The sequence below is a fragment of the Triturus cristatus genome, chromosome 4_1, assembly GCF_964204655.1.
Source record: "Triturus cristatus chromosome 4_1, aTriCri1.1, whole genome shotgun sequence".
Lineage (NCBI taxonomy): Eukaryota > Metazoa > Chordata > Amphibia > Caudata > Salamandridae > Triturus > Triturus cristatus.
Window position 1 is genome coordinate 648,331,176 of NC_140585.1, and position 25,144 is coordinate 648,356,319.

At 47.4% G+C, this 25,144-nt stretch overlaps 1 protein-coding gene across 3 annotated transcripts in view; it reads left to right on the forward strand.

The window, feature by feature from the left end:
- The window catches only part of NELL2 (neural EGFL like 2), a 1,146,830-nt gene that overhangs the window by 410,058 nt on the left and 711,628 nt on the right, over positions 1 to 25,144 (forward strand). For all 3 annotated transcript variants that reach the window (XM_085653041.1, XM_085653043.1, XM_085653042.1), the window contains exons 6-7: positions 21,869 to 21,941; positions 22,096 to 22,178. In XM_085653041.1, the coding sequence (XP_085509167.1) occupies positions 21,869 to 21,941; positions 22,096 to 22,178 (156 nt within the window). The remainder of the gene's footprint in view (positions 1 to 21,868; positions 21,942 to 22,095; positions 22,179 to 25,144) is intronic.

Consider the following 25,144-nt stretch of genomic DNA (forward strand, 5'->3'; position numbering starts at 1 on the left):
TGATGATGTTGCGCAGGTGGGGTGCGATGGAGTTGCTGGCTTTGTTGAAAATGTGGTGCGGGAGAGGGTCGGACGGGGATCGGGAGTGGATTGTGCCCATGGTCTTGATTGTGTCCTCGATGCTCACATTGGCCCAGGTTGTCAGGGTGTCGTGGGCAGTGGGGTGCGGTGGGTCTGGTGCGGCAAGGTCTGCAGGGGTCATCTGGGGTTTGAAACTGTGATGGATGTTGGTAATTTTCCGGTGAAAGAAGGTGGCGAGGGAGTCGCACAGGCTTGCGATGGTGGGATGTCGTTGGCACTGGAGCTGGGGTTGGAGAGTTCCTTCACGATGGTGAAGAGCTCCTTGCTATTGTGTGCGTTGTTGTCAAGGCGGTCTGTGAAGGAGGTCCTTTTGGCGGTCCTGATGAGGTGGTGGTGGTTGCGGATGGCGTCTTTGTGGGCAGCGCGGCTGTCTGGTGTCTTGTCGCTGTGCCAAATGTTCTCCAATTTCCGGCAGGTGCGTTTTGAGTGGAGGAGTTCCGGGGTGAACCAGCTGACTCTTTTGCTGGTGTCTCTGTTGGTGGGTTTTTTCAGCGGGGCTACGGTGTTGGTGAAGTTGTTCGTCCAGCGTTCGAGGGTGAGTGCACCCTCATCGGGGTTGGTGGGGTTGGTCGGAGGGTTGAGTGCGATGCTTGTCCGCAATTGTTCTTCAGAGACTTTGCCCCAGCAGCGGCGGGGGGTCTGTGGGGTGCGGTGGTGTGTGAGAGGTTTTCGGAAGGAGAAGTGGATGCAGTGGTGGTGTGTCCAGGTGAGTTCAGAGGCGTGGCTGAAGGAGACGTGGGGGCTTGAGGAGAAGATGTCATCAAGTGTGTGACTGGCGATATGGGTTGGCATCGTGACGAGCTGTTTCAGTCCGAGGTTGGCGAGGTTGGCGATCAGGGTGGAGGAGTTGTTGTCATTGTTGTTCTCCAGGTGATAGTTCTGGTCTCCGAGGAGGATGTAGTCGGTGGAGGTCAGCGCATGTGTGCTGATGAGGTCGGCGATGGAGTCACAGAATTGAGGCCAGGGTCCTGGCGGTCTGTAGATGAGGGTGCCTCTTAGGGTGGTCTTGGGGTCCGTGTGGATCTGGAAGTGCATGTGTTCGGCGGTGCTGAGGGTGTCGTTGGTGTTTGTTGAGACCCTGATGGTGTTTTTGTGGACGTTGGCGATTCCTCCTCCGGCCCTGCTGGTGCGGTCTCTGTGGGTGATCTTGTACCCGTCTGGGATGGCTATGGCGATGTCTGGCGAGGAGGCTTCGTTCATCCAGGTCTCGGTCAGGAAGGCGACGTCCGGTGATGCGGTGTCGAGTAGGTCCCAGAGTTCGACGGCGTGTTTGTGTGTGGAACGGGTGTTGATCAGGATGCATCTAAGCTGGTTGGGTCCCGTCATGGCAGGCGTCTCGGCGCTTTCGAGGCAGGAGAAGCTGCAGTTCCGTTAGGTGAAGGGACCGTGAGTGCGCTTCGGGGCGGCCTTGCAGCAGGTGTGGGTCCTTCCTGGGTTGAGAGCGACGAAGGTGTTGGCGTCGTAGCGGAGGCGGTGGTCCTTGTGGCTGGTGCGGGGGCCTGGGGTTCTGGCGCTGGGCACGGTCCAGGAGCGGATGGGCGCAGACGGGCTAGCCTTCGGCGCGCCAGCGGCGTGGCCGCACAGCGGCCGCCATATATGGGGAGGTGGGGAGGGAGGAGCAGCTGGGAGGCGGGAGGCGAGGAACGGGTGGAGCGAATGGGTGGCGAGGATGCGGGGCCGCAGGGGAGGCAGGGACGGGGGAAAGGAGACCAGCGCGGGGCACGGACTCGAGAAGGGAGCACAGAAGTCCAAAAAAGCACAAGGGGTACAAAATCAAAGGGGCACAGAAGGCACAGAAGTCAGTGGTACAGAATATAAGGGGGCGCAGAGGTTGGCGAGGGGTACAGAAATCAGAAGGGAGCACGGAAGCAAAGCAGCACAGAAGAGGAGCGGGCAGACAGTTACAGGCACACAAGCAACAGGCAACAAGCGGAAACGAACCTAAGGCCATCACTGGCCACCAGGGATGAGGCGCAGGTGGAAGCCTGCAGGTGGTGGAGGGCCTCGATTTCACCGGCAGCAGCAGAGACAGCGGGGGTGCAGGCGGAGCTGCAGCGGGGGTGGGGGAGCGACCTACCAGGGAAGGTCAAGGGTCGCTCCAGTCCAGGTCCAGTCGTTATGGGAGGTAACAAATGCAGACAAGGTGGTACCAAGGAGGGACTAACAAGTCTGATAACTTGGAAGCCAGCGTTTACGAAGGACAATGACACAAGCCAATTGAAAATATGAGCGGGGCTTCAAAGCCTACTCCATTACTTTTTTTTTTTTAATTGCAGATTTATATAGTGCAAACTCGACCCGAAGGTATTGGAGCGCTTTACATGAGCAGCAGTTACATTACACAATGACACATTCATTTTCTGGTAGGCATGGGGAGATTAAGTGATTTGCCCAGAATCACAGGATGTGGAGTCGACCCCGAGGCTCGAACCTTGGTTTCACAGCTCCAAAGTCAGCAGTCTAGCTGTAAAACCACCTCCTTTCCCCAACTGAATGCCTCGCAGCAGCACATGCACTGCCTAGGCTTGACCTAAAAATAGGCTGCTCATCTCTGCAGGGGAAGGGTACAACTCATCTCATCAAAACAGTCTAAAGAAGAAATGATACATGGGTGTAACAAATGCAAGAATATGGAGGAAAGCCATCAAATAAGCAGCAGAGAACTGAAATAGACAAGAAAACAATCCAACCATGAGCTAGGAGCTAGCTAAAGGCCCTATCTATATGCTGCATTGTAGACAAGAGGTCTAAGAGAACAGGCAGCCAAAGCTGTCTTTGGACAAAACCTAAAAACATATAATAATTTTCAGGAAACCACAAAAATATGGCAATGTCTAGGATTTTGCTGAGCCTGCCCTGAAAACAAGACACTTGTAAGTAATTCTGTAATACAGCTGAGCTCATGACATATTATGTTCTTGAAAGTCGGGATCTGCAGCACAGGACATGAGAGTGAGGTCCTAAGACCGTAGTTCTTTTCATTCGTATCCATTGCTTGGTCCGTGATAAACAGCCATACTGTTATAGTCCTTCATGCTCTGCGATTTCAATAATATTTCTGTGTAATATCTAATGTGAAGGAGCGTTAATTACAAGACAGTGGCCAAGGTGTCAGTAAGGGATTCAAATCACCGACTTATCCATTGAGTCTGTGTTTGCTTATAATACTTACCAGACCAGTGTGTGGGATTCGTTTTGCTACAGTGAGCCAAAAATATAGAAATTATAGTATTCTGATCATTTTATTCTTGATTCTGACATGTATGCAAGCATGTTGCCACAGCGACGGTGTATTGTTTTCTCTCGCAGTCTGTTGTTTGTGTGCGGGCTTTTTCATTATTCATCTAGGATTACATTTTTCACCAGCTATTTTAAGACAGCTTAGAAACATTGGGGCTTATTCTCAAGGATCTATCGCTGAGTTATCAGCACTTTAGTGCAGCCAAAGTCATGATAAATTTATCTCCTCATTCACAAGCTGGTGCTAACAGCCCATATCAGCAGTTTACCTGCGATAGCAGCCGCAAAAAACATCGCCACAGATGACCCTGGCAACTAACGCTAATGAGAAGCAGAGTAGGCGGTCCTGGGCAAAAACCCGTGACAACACCACTGCGCAACATTCTCAACAACCAGCCAGATCTGCGATAAAATCACAAAACAGGCGATAAGGCATGTTAGCAGCAGGAAACTAACACCTGGTCTTACCTGGTGTAAAGTCAGACGACAACCGGCACCAGACAAGGGAGCACAGCCCAGAGCCACACATGAAGAACAACAGATGCCCAGGAGCAACTGAACATGCAGCCCGGAGCCCCAATAGGGCAACAACACCCTCAGTCACCCCCCCCCTAGGACCCCCCCAGGGCCCTACCCCGGCCCCCCCCCCTTCGGACAAAGATATTGCACATCAACTCCACGATATCATGAACCACACAATTCGCCTGTAGTCGCACAATCACAACACCTAACACACATTTGTGGTCGGAAAAAGGAGAATCATACATTCATCTTAGAATATCCAAAAAATCAGTGTATTATAGAATAAACCCAAAACAACAAATCGGAAGAGTCATGCCTGGTCTTCTCAGGACATTCTGTAAGTCACAGCCTGCAAGACAAAAACCTAGATAAGAAGGTGTGCCATGCGCTCATCAAAGTACAGAGAGAGAGAGCAAAAGAGAGAGAGAGAGAGAAAGAGAAGGAGAGAGAGAGAGGGAGGGAGATAGAGAGGGAGAGAGAAAGACAGGAAGAGAGAGAGAGAGAGAAAGTAAGAAAGAAAGAAAGGGAGAGAGGGAAAGAGAAAGAGAGGGAGAGAGAAAGAGAGAGAGAGAAAGAGAAAGAGAGGGGGAGAGAGAGAGAAAGAGGGAGAGAGGGAGAGAGAAAGAGAGGGAGAGAGAGAGAGAGAGAGGGAGAGAGAGAGAGAGAGAGAGGGAGAGAGAGAGAGAAAGAAGGAGAGAGGGATAGAGAAAGAGTGCAGACACTGTGGACCCAGGCCTCACTGCTCACCTGCTGCCACCGGTGTGTCTCCAACCACGTGCCGGTACACACTGCAGTCCCCCAGGTCCCTCATCTGAAACAGTTTCCAGAGACATGAATGGCAGAGTCCATATAGTAGCACACACCATCATCCCTTGCCCGCTCCTGCGCACACAGGCAGGCACACCAACCCCTCCCGCCGCCCAGGGGGATTGCCCGTCCCTGCACAACAAGGCCTCACTGCTCACCTTCCACCACCGGCGTGTCTCTAAGAGGGCCCACCACGTGCTGGTAGGAGCTCCAAGCCCGGGGCCCGCGACCATGTCACCCTCCACATCATGCAGCCCCGCACCATGGACCACCAGGTCACACACTTGATTCTGGGTCTTGATTTCACTATGGCAGAGAACATATCAGTGTACACGGCATCATCGCAGGCTGTACACCCGCTCAGCACTTAAGGTGCCCCTACCTCAGTGCACCGAAAGACACCATCCCATGGCGGTGTGCCTGTACATGCCACAGTGTATCCGGTGCCACCAAGACTGTGCACCGCAAGCCATGGACCCTTTATGATTGAGTCTCGTGGTGCAGACGCCATCATGTCACCCCCAGCATTGGGCAATGTGCTGTGGAAGGGCCCTAGGCCCTCATGCATAAATGATAACCACACGGAGGGGGTCAATGTATTGGAGAGGCGGTAGGGGTACAGAAGGTCCTCCTGGGTGACATACAGAAAGCGGAACAGCGGCTTCCGGAAGTAGAAAGAGATAGGCCAGAGAGGGTGGACAGACAGGCTGGTCTCCTTAAGTATAGAGAAACTCTGGCGATGCAGGTGGAAAGGTTGCGATGCTTCGATTACAGGGCCTACATGGCTCTGGCCCATGCTGAGAGAGACAAGTCTGGAGCATTGCTAGTTTGGCTGGCCAATCCGGCACGGAGAGGGACGAAGATCCTGGAACTGCGGGGGAGGAATGACGAGGTCTGTTATAGGCAGCAGGATATCAATCTCCAGTTTCTGGAATATTATACTGCCCTGTACCAGAGTAAGCTCGATCCCACAGTGTTAGAGGGGGAGAGATTTTTAGAGGATATAGAACTTCCTCAAATTGATGCAGATGCAGTGGAGACCCTGGGACGGAACGTCGAACTCGGAGAGGTGCGTGGGGTCATGAAACACATGGCCAGAGACAAGACTCCAGGGACGGATGGCCTCCAGATTGAGTTTTACTCCACATATGTAGATATATTGGCTCCCCAACTGATGGCCCTATATAATAGAGCGAAGCGAGATGGATATTTACCCGCTTCAACAAGAGAAGCGGTAATCATCCCGCTGCTAAAACCTAGCAAGCCAGCTTGGGATCGCACTGCATATCGGCCCCTCGCCATGCTCAACTTAGATTATAAGATATTAAGTTGCATCTTAGCGAGCCGACTGATGATTCACTTGATGACGCTCGTACATGTGGACCAAGCGGGCTTTATTCCATCCCGAAATACAGCAATGAATATACGTAGACTTCTTAGACTACTAGATGCGACCACATATAACAAAGAAGAGGCTTTCATTTTATTGATTGACATTGAGAAAGCCTTTGACAGCCTTGAGTGTCCGTATCTTTTCAGTGTCCTGAGAGCGTTTGGGCTGGGGGAAGGGTTTGTAGCCTGGACAGCAATACTGTATAAGAATTCTACTGCCAGAGTTTGCACGGGAGGACTGATTTCAGAGGCCTGTGTAGCGGGCAGGGGAACGAGACAGGAATGCCCGCTGTCTCCTCTCTTGTTGGCGCTGGCGGTGGAACCTCTAGCCGTACATGCAAGATCGGGCAGTTACTATCAGGGTTTAGAGTGCCGCAGAATGCATTGGGGACAGTGGAAGGTGATGATGCAGAGGGCAGAACCAAGTAGTAACAGGCCATATGGCATAGATGCATGCTACTGCGTCCTTCTGACCCCAGAGTCAGATTCATCCGCATCTTTGTCCTCTGCTGTTGCATGTGCCTCACATGTGAGTGGTGGTGTTCTGTCTCCAGCACTGTGTGACAGTGACACCTCAGGGGCCGGAGGTGGAATGTCTGCCGCACTGTGTGGCATTGACACATCAGGGGCCGGAAATGTGGATGGAGTGGTAGCAGCAGCATGCGTCAGCGCCAGGCCTTGTGGCAGCAATGCCATGAGGATGGTCTTTAGAGCATTGAGGAACCCAGCTACCTCTCCCTGGTGTGCAGCCAGGCAGACGCTCTTTCCACCCGTGTCTGCTCCATGTTCTCCACGAGCCTCCGCATAAGTCCCAACTCCCGGGCAAGCTCGCTGGAGCCATTCTGACTAGACAGTCATTCTTGTCTCAGAGACAGGACTCTTGCGATGTCAGCCATGGTTCGTTGGAGAGCATGGAGTGGACTGTGGATATCAGTTAGGGACTGTGAGTGGTCGCTCATGGGACTTAGACACCCATGTATGGCGTCTAGTTTGTCTGCCATGCGGTCGAACCCCACCTATACCTGTTCAGCCAGCTTCTCCTGGCACCCCAACACACGGCGTTGGAAGGCCATGTGTTCATTGTGGGGCTCTTGGGAGGCAGCCGTGGTGGTGGGTGCTGCCTGCTGTGTGTTCTGTGCAGGGGGTGGGTTCTGCTCGTAGCAGCTGGGCTGCCCTGCTCCTGGAAGTGGGCTGCAGAGGCTCTCCATGAGCTGTTGCAAGGGCGTCGGTGTCGAAGGTGTGGTGGTCCTCTTCGTCATCGGAGGAGAGAGGTTCGGGCTGCTCTGCAGGAGGTGTTGGATTTCCCCCTGCAATGTGAAGGGGAGATGCAGTTTAACATTGTGTTCACATGTGTGTTGACGCATTGTACATGTTTACATACAGACTGCATGACAGTGTACATTGTGACTGTTTATGGGGAGCTGCCTATTTGATGCGGGACAGTGGACATTTTGATGATATCACGGATGTGTGTTTGTACTTGTACATCATCATCTCACATTTCCCTGCTATGCCAAATGTGATTGGTCAGTTTCTGCACACAAGCGGCACCAGATGTGTCCTCTGTTCTGTTGTGGACGTGTTGTGGATTGTACCACATTGTTGTCAGTGTTGCTGTGCTCTGCATGTAATGTGTGTGTTCTGCATTTTGGGAGAGTCGCCTCTGCAGCTCTGATTTGGATGCCCCTTATCCCTTTAATGTGGTGTGCCTTTGACTTCTGTGCTTAAACAGTGCTGGGATGTTGCGGACTTGGGTACATTGGGCTCTTGATGGGAGTTGGGACTCTGGGGCATGGTTTGTCCGCAGCTGTGCTAAGCTTAATTGTGCATGTGTGCTTTGTGGCCATCTCCCCCTGTTCCCCCAGTCCCTGGTCGTTACTCACTCTGTTGCTGTTGTGTGAGGTCATGTTGAGCAGTATCCGGCCCCCAACTCCTGCCACCGTCTCCGCACTGATGACTCTGGACACCATTTCCTCCATCACGTCCAGCTCCTCCTGTGGCGCTGGGCTCTCACCTCCAGTCTGCATTGCTGCCTTCCGGTTGTTTGCGAGTTTCTGCTTGGTTTTGCACTTGACATCATTCCAGCGCCGCGACCTCTTCCATTATCCTCTTCAGCACTCCGACTGCCTTCACCTTGTCCACGATGGTCTGCCATATTCAATTTTTAGTTGCCAGTGACACAGTAGAGGTGCTGAACAGTAGTTGATGGTGTTCTATTACCTCCGTTATCAGGATCCTGTTTTCCTGCGTACTGAACCTTTTCTTCCTACTCTTCTTGTGCTTGCCCTTCCCTGACCCCGAGGTCCCAGGCTGGTCATCCGTGGGGCTCGTGGGGTTCTGGTTGTCCTCTTCACTTGCTCCGGCTACCTCCATTGTGCTTCGCTGTTGTTTGGCTTTTGTATGTATTTTTTTTTCAACTTTTATAGTGCATTTTCCCACATGGCGCATGGGGATTGCAGGCCTGTGGCTGGTCTTTGCAGATTTTCGTATCGCGATTGCCGTCATCGCTACTATTTTCGCGTTTGTGTTTCACGTTTTTGCGGCGTCGCGTTGATTTTAACACATTCATTTGACGCGTTACCGTGGGTCTATCGCATGGTGCTGCCGTGTTGAGAATACCACATTAACGTTTTTCCCGTGATAGACTGCGATGTGAAGAGTTGCGTTAAGCTACTTTTGTGGTAGTTATCACACGTTCTTGAGGAGATCCCCCATTGCTTTCTCCTGAACACTGAAAAAACAATAGGTGTGAAAAACTGTTTGAGATAGACAGGATATTGCGGTGTCCTATGGATACTAGGCATAAAGATGCCTTTGATCAAGGGGCCTTATCCCTCCACGTGGGATAGTGCTTTACTTTGTGGACAATATGATCATCCCTGTTAGTAGACCTGCAGGTGGCCACCAAGAATGATGTCCATGCAACACCTAGGGGGCTTATCAAACGTGGCATGAACTCAAGCATAAAACACTTCCTTTCATCTTTCAGAATTTGTTTGCAGAGGCCAGCATTTCCATTTCGTGCCTAAGGTCACCCTCCAATTCCTGAATTTGTGCACCCCCTCTTTACTTATCGATAACCCACTTTGAAAGGCTATCCCTCTTTCTCTCAAATCCACCATCCCTTTCCTCTTCCTGTCACTTTCATTGCTGCTTGGATGTTTCTCCCTGACTTTCACTCTTAAGTATTCCGGCTCCTCTCCGGGCCTTCAGTGAATAATTGGTGGGCTTGATGGGGGATTTGTGATTTGGCTCGGCACATAGGACTTCTTGGCTATTAAAGTTTTGCAAACATATTAGATAAAAACTTAGCTAAGAGGGCAATGGAGGCAACTGATGAGGTCAATACTAGGGATGCAAATTTCTGTAACGAGGCCTTTCTTAGCTTCCTTGTGGTGGTGTGTCCTTTCCCTGATCTCAAATAGAAAAAGGAGGACGGGGATAAAAATATAAAAAGAAGAGTTCTTATATGTAAGTTATCTTGTTTATCTTCGGGGTTTTTCCTACAGCAATAAGAAGCGATGGATTAATGATTATTTTTCAGGTAATACAAGGAACGGGGAATTATTCCAAGTTTGGCAGATGCAGCACGTCTGCCAAAAATTGGCAGATATCCTTCCTGAGCAGGCATTCATTCTAAACAGAGTGGACTAGACATCTTCCAATTTTGGTTTGCATCTGCCAAAATCTAAATAAACACCGTAGTGCCTTGTGCTTAACATGTTTCCTGAAAATAAAAGCAAATCAGGGGATGTTTTTTCTCCTCCAGTTTTTCATTCATGCCTTCACCCCAGTCTTTCTTCCTTCCTTCTTCCTTCCCCCTTTTCCATTCTTCATCTATTATTTTCTTACCTTCAGTCTGTCATTCATTTTTATCTCCCTTGCTTCTTTCTTTCTTTCTTTCTTTTTTCTTTCTTCCTTTCTTTCTTTTTTCTTTCTTTCTTTTGAGTTACTTTCTTCCTTCTTGCTTTCTTCCTTTACTTGCTACCATCCTCTCTTCGTGCCTTTCCTTTCTTTACCTGGTTAATTCTGTCGTCTTCTTTCCTTTCCTTGCTTCCTTCATTTATTGCCTCTTCTTTCCATGCTATTTTCTTCTTTGCTGCCGACCTTCCTTCCATCCTTCCTTGTATCATTTTACTTTCCTTATTCACTGCCTTAGTTTCCTGTTTCCTCCTTTTCTTCCTCCCTTCTTTGATTTCTTTTTTCCATTCTTTTTTCTTCCATACCTCTTTCTTCCATCTTCCATTCTTTCCTTTCTTCCTTTCTCTCGTTATTCCATTCTAACACCCTACTCTCCAGATCTCTCCCCCTCGTTTTCTTTCTTTCCCTCTCCCTCCCTTCATTTTGCCTCAGGTCCTCTTGTGTACATCATCAAGAGAAGAAAGCCCAAGAAACGCGTTGCCTGGGTAAAAATGTGATGCTTTATTGTCGATCTCCAGTTCTCTCATCAAGGATGCTATTAACCTGAATTTAAGATTCAGGTTAATGCGTCCACCTTATTCCCTCCTTGCTGTTTCCCTCTCTTTCTTCGCTTGCGTCTTTCCTTCCCTTAAGAAAGTCACATAGATCTGAATGGCTTTCATTACTGTCCTGCCGACCCCGTTCTTTACAGTGAATCCTCACCGTCTCCGTCCCTGCCGCCGCCCCCCCCCCAACCCCCACCCTCGGTTTACAGCTCCAATCAGCAGTGAACAGCTTGCTGGAGCACCATTAGAGCATTTTCAGAAATATGTAAGCACAGTGCTGTACTGGAATGTTAATAACTTCTTTCCATATGAGCTGGCAGAAATATGTAAAGCGAAAACACAATTAACGTAAAAGCAAAGCATGGCCATAAACTTGTATTTGAACAGAGGCTATGCGCGTTGCAAAGCACTGTTTTTATCGACCTCCTAATATGCCAAGCAGTTCGAATTCTGGGAGCTGGAGACCAGTTGTAGTGATTTTTAGATTTGATAGTTTCTCTCAAGCGGCCCCGTTCTTTGAGATTAAAAACAATTATTTTAGAAGCCCTCGTTGGCATAATAATAAAACCAAATCAGTGGAATGGACGGATTACCGTGCAGGCCGGCATGGATAAATGGGCCAGACAGCTGGCGCGCTTCTTTGGGACAGTGCAGCTCGGAGTTGGCATGTCAGCCTTTCGCTTTCAGAACAAAACGGCAAAGTGGCGGCTAATTGCACAGTAAACGGCCGGGCCGAGGGGAGAGCGCGCCAAGACGCGCGTGCTCGCCCCACAAGGGAGGAACGGGCCTCCTCCAGATGGCACGCCCGCATCCCTCGCACACCGCTATCGACGCCACTTTGTTGACTCATCTAGAAGTTGTGTATTGAATATGCTGTTTTTTCAGCTGGACAAGGGTTGAACATTGCTAGGGATTAATGATGCACAGACAGGGTTTTCTGCAGACCACCACAATTGTATGTTTAAAATGACGCCTTTTTATATGTATTTTGATTTAATGTATAACATGTGCTTAGTGGAAGTAACATCACACTCTTCGACTTCGCGTGACATCGCAGTCTTGCTGACATATCCCACCTTCCGACTCTCAAAAGTTTCCTATTTATCAAGCAACGACAATAACAACAACTGCAATAATAATGTTAATAAAAATAATATTTACCCGTGCTTTTGCTGCAGATGGGCACAGAGAGGAAACGACGAAAGTAATAAAAATGTGTTCATTTATGTATTTATTTAGGTTCTTGATGCAGCACTTTATGGCTTCAGGGCGAGCCCACAAATTAACAGGAAGAAACCGTGCCAGAGTCAACTCAAGTCTAGCTCTGGCTCGGAGAGCCCATGCATGAAGGCAACCTGAAACTACTGGGCATGTGAATCATGCAACAAACTGAGGGGCGTTAAAATTATCGCCGCTTTGCCGCTAAAGCGGCGAAAATGGGCTTGATAATATGCCGCAGAGAATTTCAATAGAAGCCCATGTTGACACCAGAACATGGGCTTCTATTGGAATTCTTTGCGGTATATTATCAAGCTCATTATTGCTGCTTTAGCGGCAGATTTCTGCCGCTAAAGCGGCAATAATTTTAACGCCGTTCTTGATAATATGCCCCAGCGTTTTTTAGCGTTTTTAAGCATGAACTGCGAAGCATGCCGGTCACCGCCCTGGTGACAATGCTATTAGTGAACTAGGAGGCAGGTCACTAGTCGTGTGCATCCTATATGTGGCCTACATTCTTATTATGGGTGGAAAAACATTACACACTATTAAATCAAGCACAAGAGACGTTTTTGTACACCACACACCCTGAAATCAGGAAGCTCGGTGAAATAAAGTATTCAATTGATTGCTGATTTTGCAGCTTCGCACTGGTCTTTTGAGCCACTAGATGGGTATGTCTTTCTGACGTCAAAGTTTAATGATCTGTCCTTACGTCTTGGAGTACGAATCCATGGTTTATTTTTGCAGTTTTACATAGTGCACACTTTGCCCAAGGACATACGCAGGGCCGGACTGGGAACCAAAACCGGCCCTGGCAAAGTGCTCGGCCGGCAGAACCACCCCCCCTCACCTCTTCCCCCCCACGGGGCTTGGGAGTGCCGAGCTCTTTGCAAGGGCCGGTTTTCGGCCGATTTTGTTACAGGGCCAATTTTGCAGCTATGCTGCAAAAACGGCCCTGTAACAAAACCGGCCCCCAGGGGACCAAAACTGGCCCCCACCCGTGCGGCGCACCGGGGGATTGCCCGGTGCCCGCTACGGCCAGTCCGGGATGCTGAAGTCAGGAGCGCATTGTTGGCAGCTGTGGCCACCAGTCCACATTGCCTCCCGTGAAAGCTCAGCTCATGTTGGGCTCAAGGTTCCAAGAAGACCACGAGCTGAGCCAGAGCCATGCACCTGGATCGAACCTGGCTCAAGCTTTCAGCGGCTCTCTTGCCTCTACATGGCTTGTTGAACTAGAGATAGCAAGGGCTAGTCACTGCAAAAGAACAAACAAGGAGGTGCAGCTGCACCCCATGGCTACTCCTAATCACCATCCTTGTTGAGCATGATCCAGGCCCAAATGCATTCTACATTCTGCATAATGATGAAAAACATACCAAGAATATACAGAAGATAGTGAGTTACAAATGACTACGGAGTGCATAGGTGGCAGTGGGGTATCTATGACTACAGAAGTGCCTAGATGACAGTGGGGTACAGATGAGTATGGTGCGCATAGATGATAGTGAGGTACAGAGGAGTATGGAAAGCATTGATGATAGTGAGGCACAAACGAGAATGAAAGGGCATAGATGACAGTGAAGTATCTATTAGTATTGCAGTGCACAGATAACAATGAGGTATAGATGAGAGGGTATAGATAATAGTGAGGTACAGAAGATTAGAGGAGTGCATAGATGACAGTGGGTATAAATGAGTATAGGAAGGCAGAGAGAGGCAGCCGGGAGCACAAAGCCGCCAGAGCAACAAGCGGGTCGCCGGGAGCATTGGAGAGCCGTGGCCGAGGCAGCGAGGCAGAGTGAGGTGTTGCAGACTCTGCGCTTTCCTCAAAACGACCGCTGCTCAGAGGAAGTGACCCACTTCCTCTGAGGAGCGGTCGTTTTGAGGAAAGCGGTAACTGAGACCGCCAACGCGCCAGGAACCACAAATCCCAGCAGCACTAGTGCGCGGGTCTCGCTGAAAAGTGAGATGCTGACCCGCGGCCCGTCCAGGCCCATCCACGCCCGTCCACGCCCGGAAGAGGAAGAGGATTGGCCCCCCTCGATCATCCAGAAAAACACTCAAGGTAAAGTGCACATTTGAGCTAAGAAATATTTCTCACCAGACACTACTATTAAATAATACCAGCAGTTTCCTGCTTTACTGCCCCGCTCCTCTTGCTATTTGACTGTGGACGCTGGATATTGGGAGTATTTATCTATCCGATTGCAGGAGTGTACAGAGATGAGTAAACAAGGGGATAAAAGCATAGTAGGAACTCTGGACTCTTTCCTGACCCGGGCAACAATAGTCCTGACACATGAAATAGAACTAACAGAACAACGCCTATCGATGGAACCCCCTAATTGCAATAGATTATCAAGGGGAGGGTCTGGGCCAAACATCACTTTATGTGAACCCCCGCTTCTAGATAGGGGTATAGAAGATATCGAAACCCCGAGATCCATACAACCTGACACGGCGGCGTGCACCCAACAAAGAGCGTCCTTAAGGATGGCAGCTTAAAAAAAAACAATGAAGAACCTTACGGATGCTGCCCAAAAAAGAAAAAGGGGTGGGGGGCTGCAGAGACCAAAAGCAGTGAAAGCATCTAGGACAAATAAACATGAGAGGGAGGTAGCCCCAGAAATAATTCAGCAAAACAGATAGCATAGAAATAGTGGAAATAGCAGACACTGCCGAATTTCCTGGGATGTCCGAAATATTGTGGCAAAGACTTGAGACACTTGTTGGTACCATGTTAAACCCCATTTTATCAAAACTATCCCAGATTGAGGAATAAATAACCGCATTAGAACATCAGGCCACAGAAAATAGTCACGCTCTGGAGGCTGTAGTAATAAGGGTTGGACAATCAATGGACAGACAGCCCCTAATAAACCAGGAGAGGACCGGATCCCATTCCAGTATAATGCTAAAAAGATGCTACCCCGAAAAGACAAATAGGGACTTACACCTAAGAGAAAATCAGGAGGGCTCAATCCCAATTCCAAACATGGCACAAGGTACAATTACCCCTAAGGCTTGTAGTAACACTAGGTTTTTTGTGCCTAATAAACCGATTGAGACAGCCAATAATAGAACCCAGGATCGGGGGTATGCTAACGTAGGATGAGGTGGGGAAAACAGCATACAGATAGACTCGGGCATGGGCAGTCATAAAGAAAAGAGTCTCGGTTAGAGTAGTCAGCCTAATGACGCACACACCCTACATTTACTCCCAGCAGCTGCACCCCTAGTCTTAATTCTGGGGAACATGCCACTGTTGCAGAAGGGGCAGATTGAATCAACATCCCAACTAATGTCCAAAATGCTCTACTGGGTAACCCAAAATCTGGAACGGGGGGGGGCTTCAGGCAGGAACATTGCAAGTCAGATGATTATGGCGAGAAGAGCACCGTGGGTGGGCCCATCAAGGAAAAGACTTATTGGGTGACTGTGTGGTCTTAAACTTCAAAAGCGAATCTGTTGTTGGTTTTCTCCATGAGCAATTGGGTAATGACCACATTAAAAATTCCTGCATCGCCGCCCTACCTCTGGGCTTTTTTATACAAGCCTCTCACTCTATTTAGATCAATGGCCCACTCACTCCCCAGGGAAGGAAACTAGGGGGAACACCCTGGGGTAGTAAAGAGACCGTGGACTGGAGGTACATGAATAGATATGCTCCCCTTTCCGACCTTGATGCTTGCGATTGACTACATACACCACATAACTGCCCACAACTGTGTAATGAAAGGCGATATCCCCACAACCAGGATAAAAGCGTGAGCTTATCAGCATTGCCCCCTACACAACAGGAGACTAAAAGAAATGTCATCAATGTAGCCTCCTGGAATGTGGCTGGTATCGCACTCAAGATGATTGATACCAACTGGCTAAAGACATGGCAGGACTGGGAATTAGTCTGCTTTCAGGAAACATGGGCCACGGCACCAGTTTTCATAAATGGTTATAGATCCTTCCAGACAGGCAAGCCCGTCTACATCAGGGAGGGCAAAGGAGGGCATCTTGACTCTGATTAGGAATGATGTATCAATAAAGGTAAAAACGATTCTACAGCCAACTTGAATTTACACGTCTTGATACTGGAGATACATCAGGAAGGGGTATGGGTCTTGATAAACTTCTATAATAATAGATTTGACACAATGATGCACACGATTGTGGGGGAAGTTGATATAATTATATCAGAAATTGTAATCAAGAATAAGAACCCTAACATTGACATCATATGGTTAGGTGATTTCAATATACACCCGTGCAATTACAAAAACTTGCCAGTGTGCGGCTTAGAGGACATGAGGGGAAACCCCATCCACCATTTTGCATATAGTAAGTATGGAAATGGATTAAACAATCTAATGGGTTCGCTAAATCTAGAAATAATTTCGGACTCAGATCACCCAACAAATCCCTTGCCGGGCTCCTTCCTAAGAAATGGGGTGGAGTCTACGATAGACTATATACTAATGACCGCTCCTTTAGTGGAGAGAGTAGAAAGGATTTGTAATTCTTTTATGACTTTTAGCAACCACGCTATGGTTTCAGTGGAGTTGAAGGTACCTATATCCGGGGGTCAACCTCGCAGAAATATTAGAACTCCAAATGTTTCCAGGAAAAACGGGATTCAGCTCAAATGGGCCAATATTGACATAACTAAGCTGGTCCCTGAACTCATATCAAACGCACAAGTAGACATCCAACTATGCCTAGATTCAGAATCTGAGGCAGGGACAGTTGTGCCTGCCTTTTGTAATATCCTAACAAAAATAAAACAGGCCCTAACAAAAACAAAAACCATAAAGAGCGGAAATGGGAAGGAATGGTTTAACTCTCCATGCACTAAAACTAGAAAGGCCCTGATGTTAGCCTTAAAAGCTAACCCTAGGAACCCCGCTCAAATAAGAATGCTCCGGGCTTCATATAATTCTGCAAGGAAAGCTAGAGATAAAGAACTTAGAGAGGCAATATGGGCCGACTTGGAAAAGGCAGCTTGTTCTGGCAACAGCTGCGAATTTTGGAAGTTAGTCAACGCACCATATTTTAAAACGCTAAACGATCCCACAACGGATTTCAATGTCGATGAGGAGTCATGGGTAACTCATTATGAGAACATCTTTGCCTCAAAGCCCGACATTAATAATCATAAAGTGACAACCCTGAAAACGCACCATACACCTATATTCTTCTCACTAAATGAAGTACAGGTGGCGCCGAGTTCATGTAGTTCAGGTAATGCCCCCGGACCTGACGGGGTCCCAATTGACTTCTTTCAAACTAACCCCGACCTGTGGATCCCACTCTTAACCAATGCCCTAAATAGCATAGCCCAAACAGGCCCCCTCCCCTCGTGGTCTTCGGGGGCCATAGTGCCCATCTACAAAAAAGGGGATAGAGCTGCCCTAAAAAAACTGTAGACCAATATCCCTGCTGGACAGAACATCAAAGCTTATGGGCCGTCTCCTCCTCTCTAGGATAGAGAGCTGGGCTAGAGATAATAAGATCTTGATCCAGGACCAGTATGGCTTTCAGCAGGGAAGGGGTACTGTAGACCAATGCCTGAATTTAGCATTGACAATTGAAAAATACACAAATATGAAAGAGGGCAAACTATATATGGCCTTTATGGACCTCAGCGCGGCGTTCGACTGCGTGGTCCGCGATAAATTATGGGACATAATGGAGTCGATGGGGTTTGACCCGGTTATTTTAAATTTTATAAGGCATTCTTATGCAAATGTGACAGCGTCAGTGTGCTACACTAAAACTGGTGACTGTACATGCCATTTCAAAATTTCCAAAGGAGTGAAACAGGGCTGTGTACTGGCCCCTCTCCTTTTCTCCTTATAAACAAATGGATTTGAGAAGGCACTTACAGTAGCCACTAGAGACGTTCCCATCTTCGAAAATCAAATGTTACCAATATTGTCCTATGCAAACAACACTGTTTTAATTGCAAGAACAGGGATTGGGCTGCAAAAGCTTATAACAGCGTATGTCTCTTTTATGGATTCATTACACCTAAAAGTAAACCAGGCAAAGTCTTTTATAATCATAGCTGGTAGCACTAAAAGAGACAAAGTCCCATATTTTAGCGCGCATACAGGGAAAATCGAGGTCGTAGACTCTTTTCCCTAGCTGGGTATTCTCTTTGACAAAGACTTGTCGTGGGCAAAATTGATGGAAGGAAGGAGGCTGGTGATGGAGAGGGGTATCATGGCCCTAAAAACCTTTGCAAAGAAATTGGGTGCCAAACCCTTACTGCTAATAAAAAACATATATCAGGCCAGAGTAAAAGCGGCAGTGACCTACGGTGCTGGGGTATGGGTCACGGTTACACCCACACCATTACAAATTATAGAAAATAATTTTTTCAAATCAGTAGTGGGTCTTCCCCCTTCCTTTGCAAATGGCATTTTACATACGGAATTGGCCCTCCCTTACATATCAGAATATACAGAACTAGCCCCGCTCCTCCTATGGCACTCTATATGGAGGAGAGATACAGTACTGTTGACCCAAATGGTAATAAGGAACTGTATAACGATGGATAAGTGGAAAAGGTCAAAGTGGCTAAGTTACGTGGAATCAGTCTTAAAAGAGATAGGGCTCCACAAACTTTTTAAAGATCCCCTTGTATGCAAGAAGGTGTCTAAGCAGAAAGTCATCGGTATGTTTATGTTAAAGGCTGAACACAAGCACAGGGAATATCATCAAGAGAAATCCACAGTACAGGTTTATCATTTTAACCCACCGCCTATGGTGGGAGATTTTTCCTATTTAGCCAACATAAACAGCGCACGCCACAGATTCATATTGCTAAGATTCCGTACTAATTTAATCCCCTTAATGCTTGGTTACCCAGAAAAAAACCTATAATCACTCCAACTTAATCATGTGCCCGTGTGATAATCTATCACCCCAAACCGAACTGCACATAGTGTTATTTTGTGGGCTCTATGAGAGCGAAAGGAAGGCCCACCTGAAGCCAATTCTAAAGAAAATGGGACACAAGCAGTGCCGGGTAGCATACTTCTTTTTAAAAACACTACCCGACCCCCTGGTCTGCTACTCTGTAGCAACATTCTTATGGGCCTGTATGAAGAAAAGGAAGGGGTTGATATTTAGCCCATTAAGCTGATTGTAAATTTTAATGAACTAATATCTGAGAAATTAATTGCCTCCTTTATTATGTCTTTTTTAATGCGTTCTCATCTTATTCTAGGATCATGAAGAACATTTTTGGAATTTTATTGATAATATTTTTGTAGCAATATTTTTATTGATGTATTTATTATGCGTGCTTTTATGGTCATTTCTATTATGATCGAATCAAGATGATGATGATGAGTATAGGAATGCATAGATGATAGTGAGTTACAGAAAAGTATAAAATGTGTAGATAGGGAGGCACAGGTGAGTATGGAAGGGCATAGATGACAGCGAGGTATTTATGAGTATGGGAATGCATCGATCACTGTGGTATAGATTAATAAGGGAAGCCATAGAAAAAGCGAGGTACAACTGAGCATAGGAGTGCATAGAGACAGTGAGGTATAGATACATGTGTGAGTGTGTAGATGACTGAGGAATAGATAGGTGTGGGAGTTCATAGATGACAGAGGTATATGTGAATGTGGGAGGGCATAGATGATAGTGTGGTACTGACGAGTATAGTAGTGCATAGATAGTGAGATATAGATCAGTGTGGGAGTGCAAAGGTGACAGTTAGGTATAGATGAGTATGTGAGTGCATAGATGACATTTAGGTATAGATGAGTATGGGAGTGCATGGATGACTGTTAGGCAGTAGAGGCTCGTGGAGGGAGTTCGGTGGAGCAGTGAGGTGGGGCGGGGGAGGGTGGGGAAATGTAAACACCGGAATATGGATGAACGGAAGTACACATTTAAATTAATAAAACAAATTCCTTTGCGTGTGCTGCATCGCATTTTGCGATGCAGCGCGCGCAATGAAATTTGTTTTATTAATTTAAATGTGTACTTACCTCCGTGCATGGATGACAATTAGGTATAGATGAATATCAGAGTGCATAAATGACAGGTATAGATGGGTATGGAAGTGCATGGGTGACAGTTAGGTATATATGGGTTTGGGAGTGCTTGGGTGAAAGGTATAGATGGGTATGGAAGTGCATAGAGGACTGTTAGTTATAGATGGGTATGTGAGTGAATGGGTGACAGTTACGTATAGATGGGTATGGGAGTGCATAGGTGAATATTAGGTATAGATGAATATGGGAGTGTATAGATGACAGTTAAGTATAAATGAGTATGGTAGTTCATGGCAGACAGGTCGGTATAGATGAGTATCGAAGTGCATAGATGACAGGTATACATGGTAATGGGTAACAGTTAGGTATAGATGTGTATGGGAGTGCATATATGACAGGCATAGATGGGTGTGGAAGTGCACAGATGACAGTTTAGCATAGATTGGTATGGGAGTGCATGTGTGACAGATAGGTATAGATGGGTATGTGAGTGCATAGCTGACAGTTAGGCATAGATGGGTATGGGAGTGCATAGATGACAGTTTGTCATGGACTGGTATGGGAGTGCATGGGTGACAGGTATGGATGTGTATGGGAGTGCATAGATGACAGTTGGGCATAGATGGGTAAGGGAGTGCATATATGACAGGCATATATGGGTATGGAAGTGCACAGATTACAGTTTAGCATAGATTGGTATGGGAGTGCATGGGTGACAGTTAGGCATAGATGGGGATGGGAGTGCATGGGTGACAGTTATGTATAGATGGGTATGAGAGTGTATAGAAGACAGTTAGGCATGGACTGGTATGGGAGTGCATGGGTGTCAGTCAAGTAAAGATGGGTATTGGAGAGCCTGGGTGACAGGTATAGATGGGTATGGGAGAACATTAATGAAAAGCATAGATGGGTACGGGAGTGCATGGGTAACAGTTATAGATGGGTATGGGAGTGCATGAGTGACATGTATATATGGGTATGGGAGTGCATAGATGACAGGCATAGATGTGTTTGGGAGTGCATGGGTGACAGGTATAGATGGGTATGGGAGTGCATGGGTGACATGTATAGATGGGTATGGGAGTGCATAGATGACAGTTATGCATAGATGGGTATGGGAGTGCATGGGTGACATGTATAGATGGGCATGGGAGTGCATAGATGACAGTTAGGCATAGATGGGTATGGGAGTGCATAGATGACAGTAAGGCATGGACTGGTTTGGGAGTGCATGGGTGACAGTCAGGTAAAGATGGGTATTGGTGTGCATGGGTGACAGGTATAGATGGGTATGGGAGTGCATAGATGACAGTTAGGCATAGATGGGTATGGGAGTGCATATATGACAGGCATATATGGGTATGGAAGTGCACAGGTGACAGTTTAGCATAGATTGGTATGGGAGTGCATAGATGACTGTTAGGCATAGATGGGTTTGGGAGTGCATGGGTGACAGGTATAGATGGGTATGGGAGTGCATGGGTAACATGTATAGGTGGGTATTGGAGTGCATAGATGACAGTTAGGCATAGATGGGTATGGGAGTGCATGGGTGACAGGTATAGATGGGCATTGGAGTGCATAGATGACAGGCGTAGATTGGTATGGGACTGCATGGGTTGACATTTAGTTATAGATGGGTATGGGAATGCATAGAGGACAATTAGATATAGATGGGTATGGGAGTGCATGGGTGGCAGTTAGCTATAGACGAACACGGGAGCACATGCAGACATATCAAGCATCAAAGAACATAATAGTGTAGAGTTGCTGCTCACAGCGAATGGAGAGACAAGGAGGAAACAACATTTAAAGAAGACATCTGTATAATAACAAACTGGTCCCCGGGCTACTGCATCATAAGTACAAATTGAATTTGCTGTGTGCTAGGTTTGAAAAGTGTCCCCGCAGGTGCGCTCAATTACGATTATCTAATATACTCTTTATTTGCACATTAAGAAATGAGATGTGCAGTTCCGGAAATAAAGCAATCTGTCATACTAATCACTTTTTGTGCAATAACTCTTGTTGATTCTAATGTTTTACATGAAAATTTGAGCTTGTGTAGCATAATTTTGCCATATAAAAGACTAACGCATCCATCATGTTTGTGCTTGCCTGCAGGGCATAATGCAAGACGTGCAATTACTTGTCATGCCGCAAGGATTTATTTCCCAGTGCCCGGATCTTAATCGCAGTAAGTCCATTAGTACTTGAGGAAGAGCATCTCAGCTGCGCTTCCTGCTTATATTTCTGTCTTGTCACCCGTGACGTGACTTTGAGCCTCCGCGCAATGACTTTCAAGCTGCACGTGCCGGAGATGCCAACTGTTGTGATCTTTGTCGTTCCAGCATGCCCCACCTGCAACGACTTCCACGGGCTCGTGCAGAAGATCATGGAGCTGCAAGACATTCTGGCCAAAACATCTGCCAAGGTAACTGGTTTCGGCCCCGAGGGAATTACGGGCCCAGTCAGCCTAATTCAATTGCGCATGCAGATATTCAATTTGTGTCCTATTTATACCGCAGCATTTGTCTCGCGATGCAGCAGCAAATTGAACCTCAGTCCTGGCACAAAAGAACAGACTCATAAATATGCATGCGCTTCCCATCTGGATAATAAATGACTCAATAAACAGGAACGAGGCAGGTTACCTGGTTTACAGGGCTGACGTCAGCGGAATCCGCGGCTAACACCGCTCGAGGACACTGTGAGTGCTGTGTGTTCCAATAACCCCGCGAGATTGTAGCGACAGTCTCGTGCGCGCCTTATAGCCCTTACGTTGTGGCTGCAATTTTAAAGTATAAATGCAGCTGGAAAGGTTAGGAATGTTCGAATGAAAAAACCTTCTAAAGAATTATCCTTCAAATTAATTTACGTCCTCGAATTCAAGCACCCCATCCAGAGCCCTGTTTGTAAAAAAGTAAGTGTCAGGGCCTTGCTCAGGAGGCTACCCCAGCTTGCACCACCCATTTCCCTTGCCAGTGCTGCTAACCATAGCATCAACACAACTACTAACCATCACACTGGCTACAAGTGAGACAATTCTGACTGTACGACGCCCCGAAAGCTGTATAAGAATGGCTCCGGAGGCAGGTATTAGTTGTTTTAATGTCTTTAATTAATAAACAACTCTTGTTGCGCTCATCTCTATTTACACAAACAGTCCACCATGTGGCAGCTGTCATAAGCGGCCAGTATTGACTATTGAGTGCAGGTGCCGAGCACCGGAAGCCACCAGCAGAAATTAAGCACTGACCTTCACCTCGTATCTTACTGCTGCTAGCACTGGTCACAGTTTCCTTACTGGGTTATCGTGAAAAAGCCGGAAGCGAGAGGATGCATTTCAGACAAATCTGACTTTTTATAATTCTATGAGGTGTTTCCATAGCACCGATATGTTGCTGTATGGCTAGATCTGAATGCTATGAGTGTCTATAAATAGTACAGGGGTCCAATTACGTATATGGCACGCCGCTCGAAACAGAGCACGTACATGCACAAATTGACAGCGACATTAGAGATTGTGTTTGGTGTTCCAAAAGAGGGGTGAAGGTCAGGTCTGCACACGCACGCACGCAAGCACGCACACCCCCGCACACACTACTACGCCTGCATCCAATTGGAAGAGCAAGTCAGAATGCTGCAGGCTGTAGGCATCCTACTGTTAAACCCCGAAAGACGATGTGTCTGTGGGCCTTGCATGATTTTCAGACGTTTCCGACCAGCTGATAAATATGGTTGTTGAGGACTCATGGGTGGCTTCACACCCCTCCAAAGGCTTATGTTCTCATGTAGAGCATTAAATATCAGCCACCCCCTAGGATGGCAGACATTTTGCATCTCCCTTTTAGGTCGGTTTGCCCCTGCTTCTGTAACAAGAATGAAGTTGTGGTAAGAAAGGAATTCCTCACTTTGGTGGAAAATGCCTCCTGGGAATGACAGAATGCCACAACCAGAATATACACAAAAAGTGATGGATGGAATGCTTGAATTAAACTGAGCCAAACTGAGGTACCATGGTGTATAAAATAACGAAGGACTGTGGCTCTGAGTAATTGCCAGTGACTGAGACTAATTCAAGTATTCCATCCATCACTATTTTGTATGCTTTAGCGGGTTGCCCTACGTGGGGCGGGTATGCCCAGATGAGGGTCCCGTGAACGCTGTGTCACTGGAACCAAGCAGTACCTAGCTGATGAGTCCTAACTAGGGCAAAACTGGTCCTGTGTTGCTTCTGTTCTGGGTCATGGAAGACCTGGCCTGGCTGTTTGAGCTGGACTGCTCCCACTAGAGCAGCGTCAAGACTGAATGGTATAGGGCCGTGTCTAAACTGAGGAGGCATGGGGTGCAAATTATTAATGCACTAGGATATAGCCCGAGTAATTACCAGTGGCTGAGAATAATTCAAGCATTCCATCTTTTGTATACTTTAGTGTGTCATTCTAAGTTGTACATGTCTAACCAGATTGGGTCCCCCTCACACTGTGTCACTGGACCCAAGATATGTGTGGTGATGAGCCCTAACTAGGTTGAAACTGGTCCTGGGTTACTTATGTTCGGGTTCAAGGAGGACCTGGCCTAACAGTTGAGGATGGACCGTTCCCATTGGAGCTGGGTCAAGACTGATTTGCATATAGTTGGTTCCAAATTGCGGTGGCAAATTGTGAAAAATAATGATGGACGGGGATTTGGCTCCGAGTAAGTACCAGCGTCTGAGATTAAGTCAAGCATTCCATCCTACACTTTTTTGTACATTTTTGTGTGTTTCACTAAGTGGTACAAGTATGCCCAGACATAGGTCCTGTGCACACTGTGTCTTTGGAACCAAGTTATACTTGACTGATTAGCCTAACTAGGGTTAAACCAATCATGGGTCACGTGACTTTTGGTTCAGGCAGGGACCTGGTCTGGCTGTTCGTGGTCTGGAGTGTTCTCATTGAGCAAGTTCAGAACTGATTTGCGCACGGCTGGGCTCAAACTGAGGAGGCATGGTGTGCAAAATTAGAATGGATTGGAATGTGGCCCTGGCTAATTGCAAGTGGCTGAGATTAAGTCAAGCATTCCATCCAACACTTTTTTGTTTACTTTAGTGTGTCGACCTAAATGGGATGGGTATGCCCAGATGTGGGTACTGGGCACACTGTGTCACTCGAACCACGATACACTTGGCTCATGAGCCCTAATTAGCATGAAACTGGCCCTGGGTTGCCTGTGTTTCAGTTCATTGAGACCCTGCCTGGCAGTTTAGACTGGACTGTTCCTGTTGGAGCAGGGTCAAGACTCATTTGATTATGGCTAGGTCCACACAGAGGTGGCATGGTGGGAAAAATAACGATTAGCTGGGATGTGGCCTGAGTAATTAGTTACCAGTGGATGAGATTAGGTCAAGCATTCTAT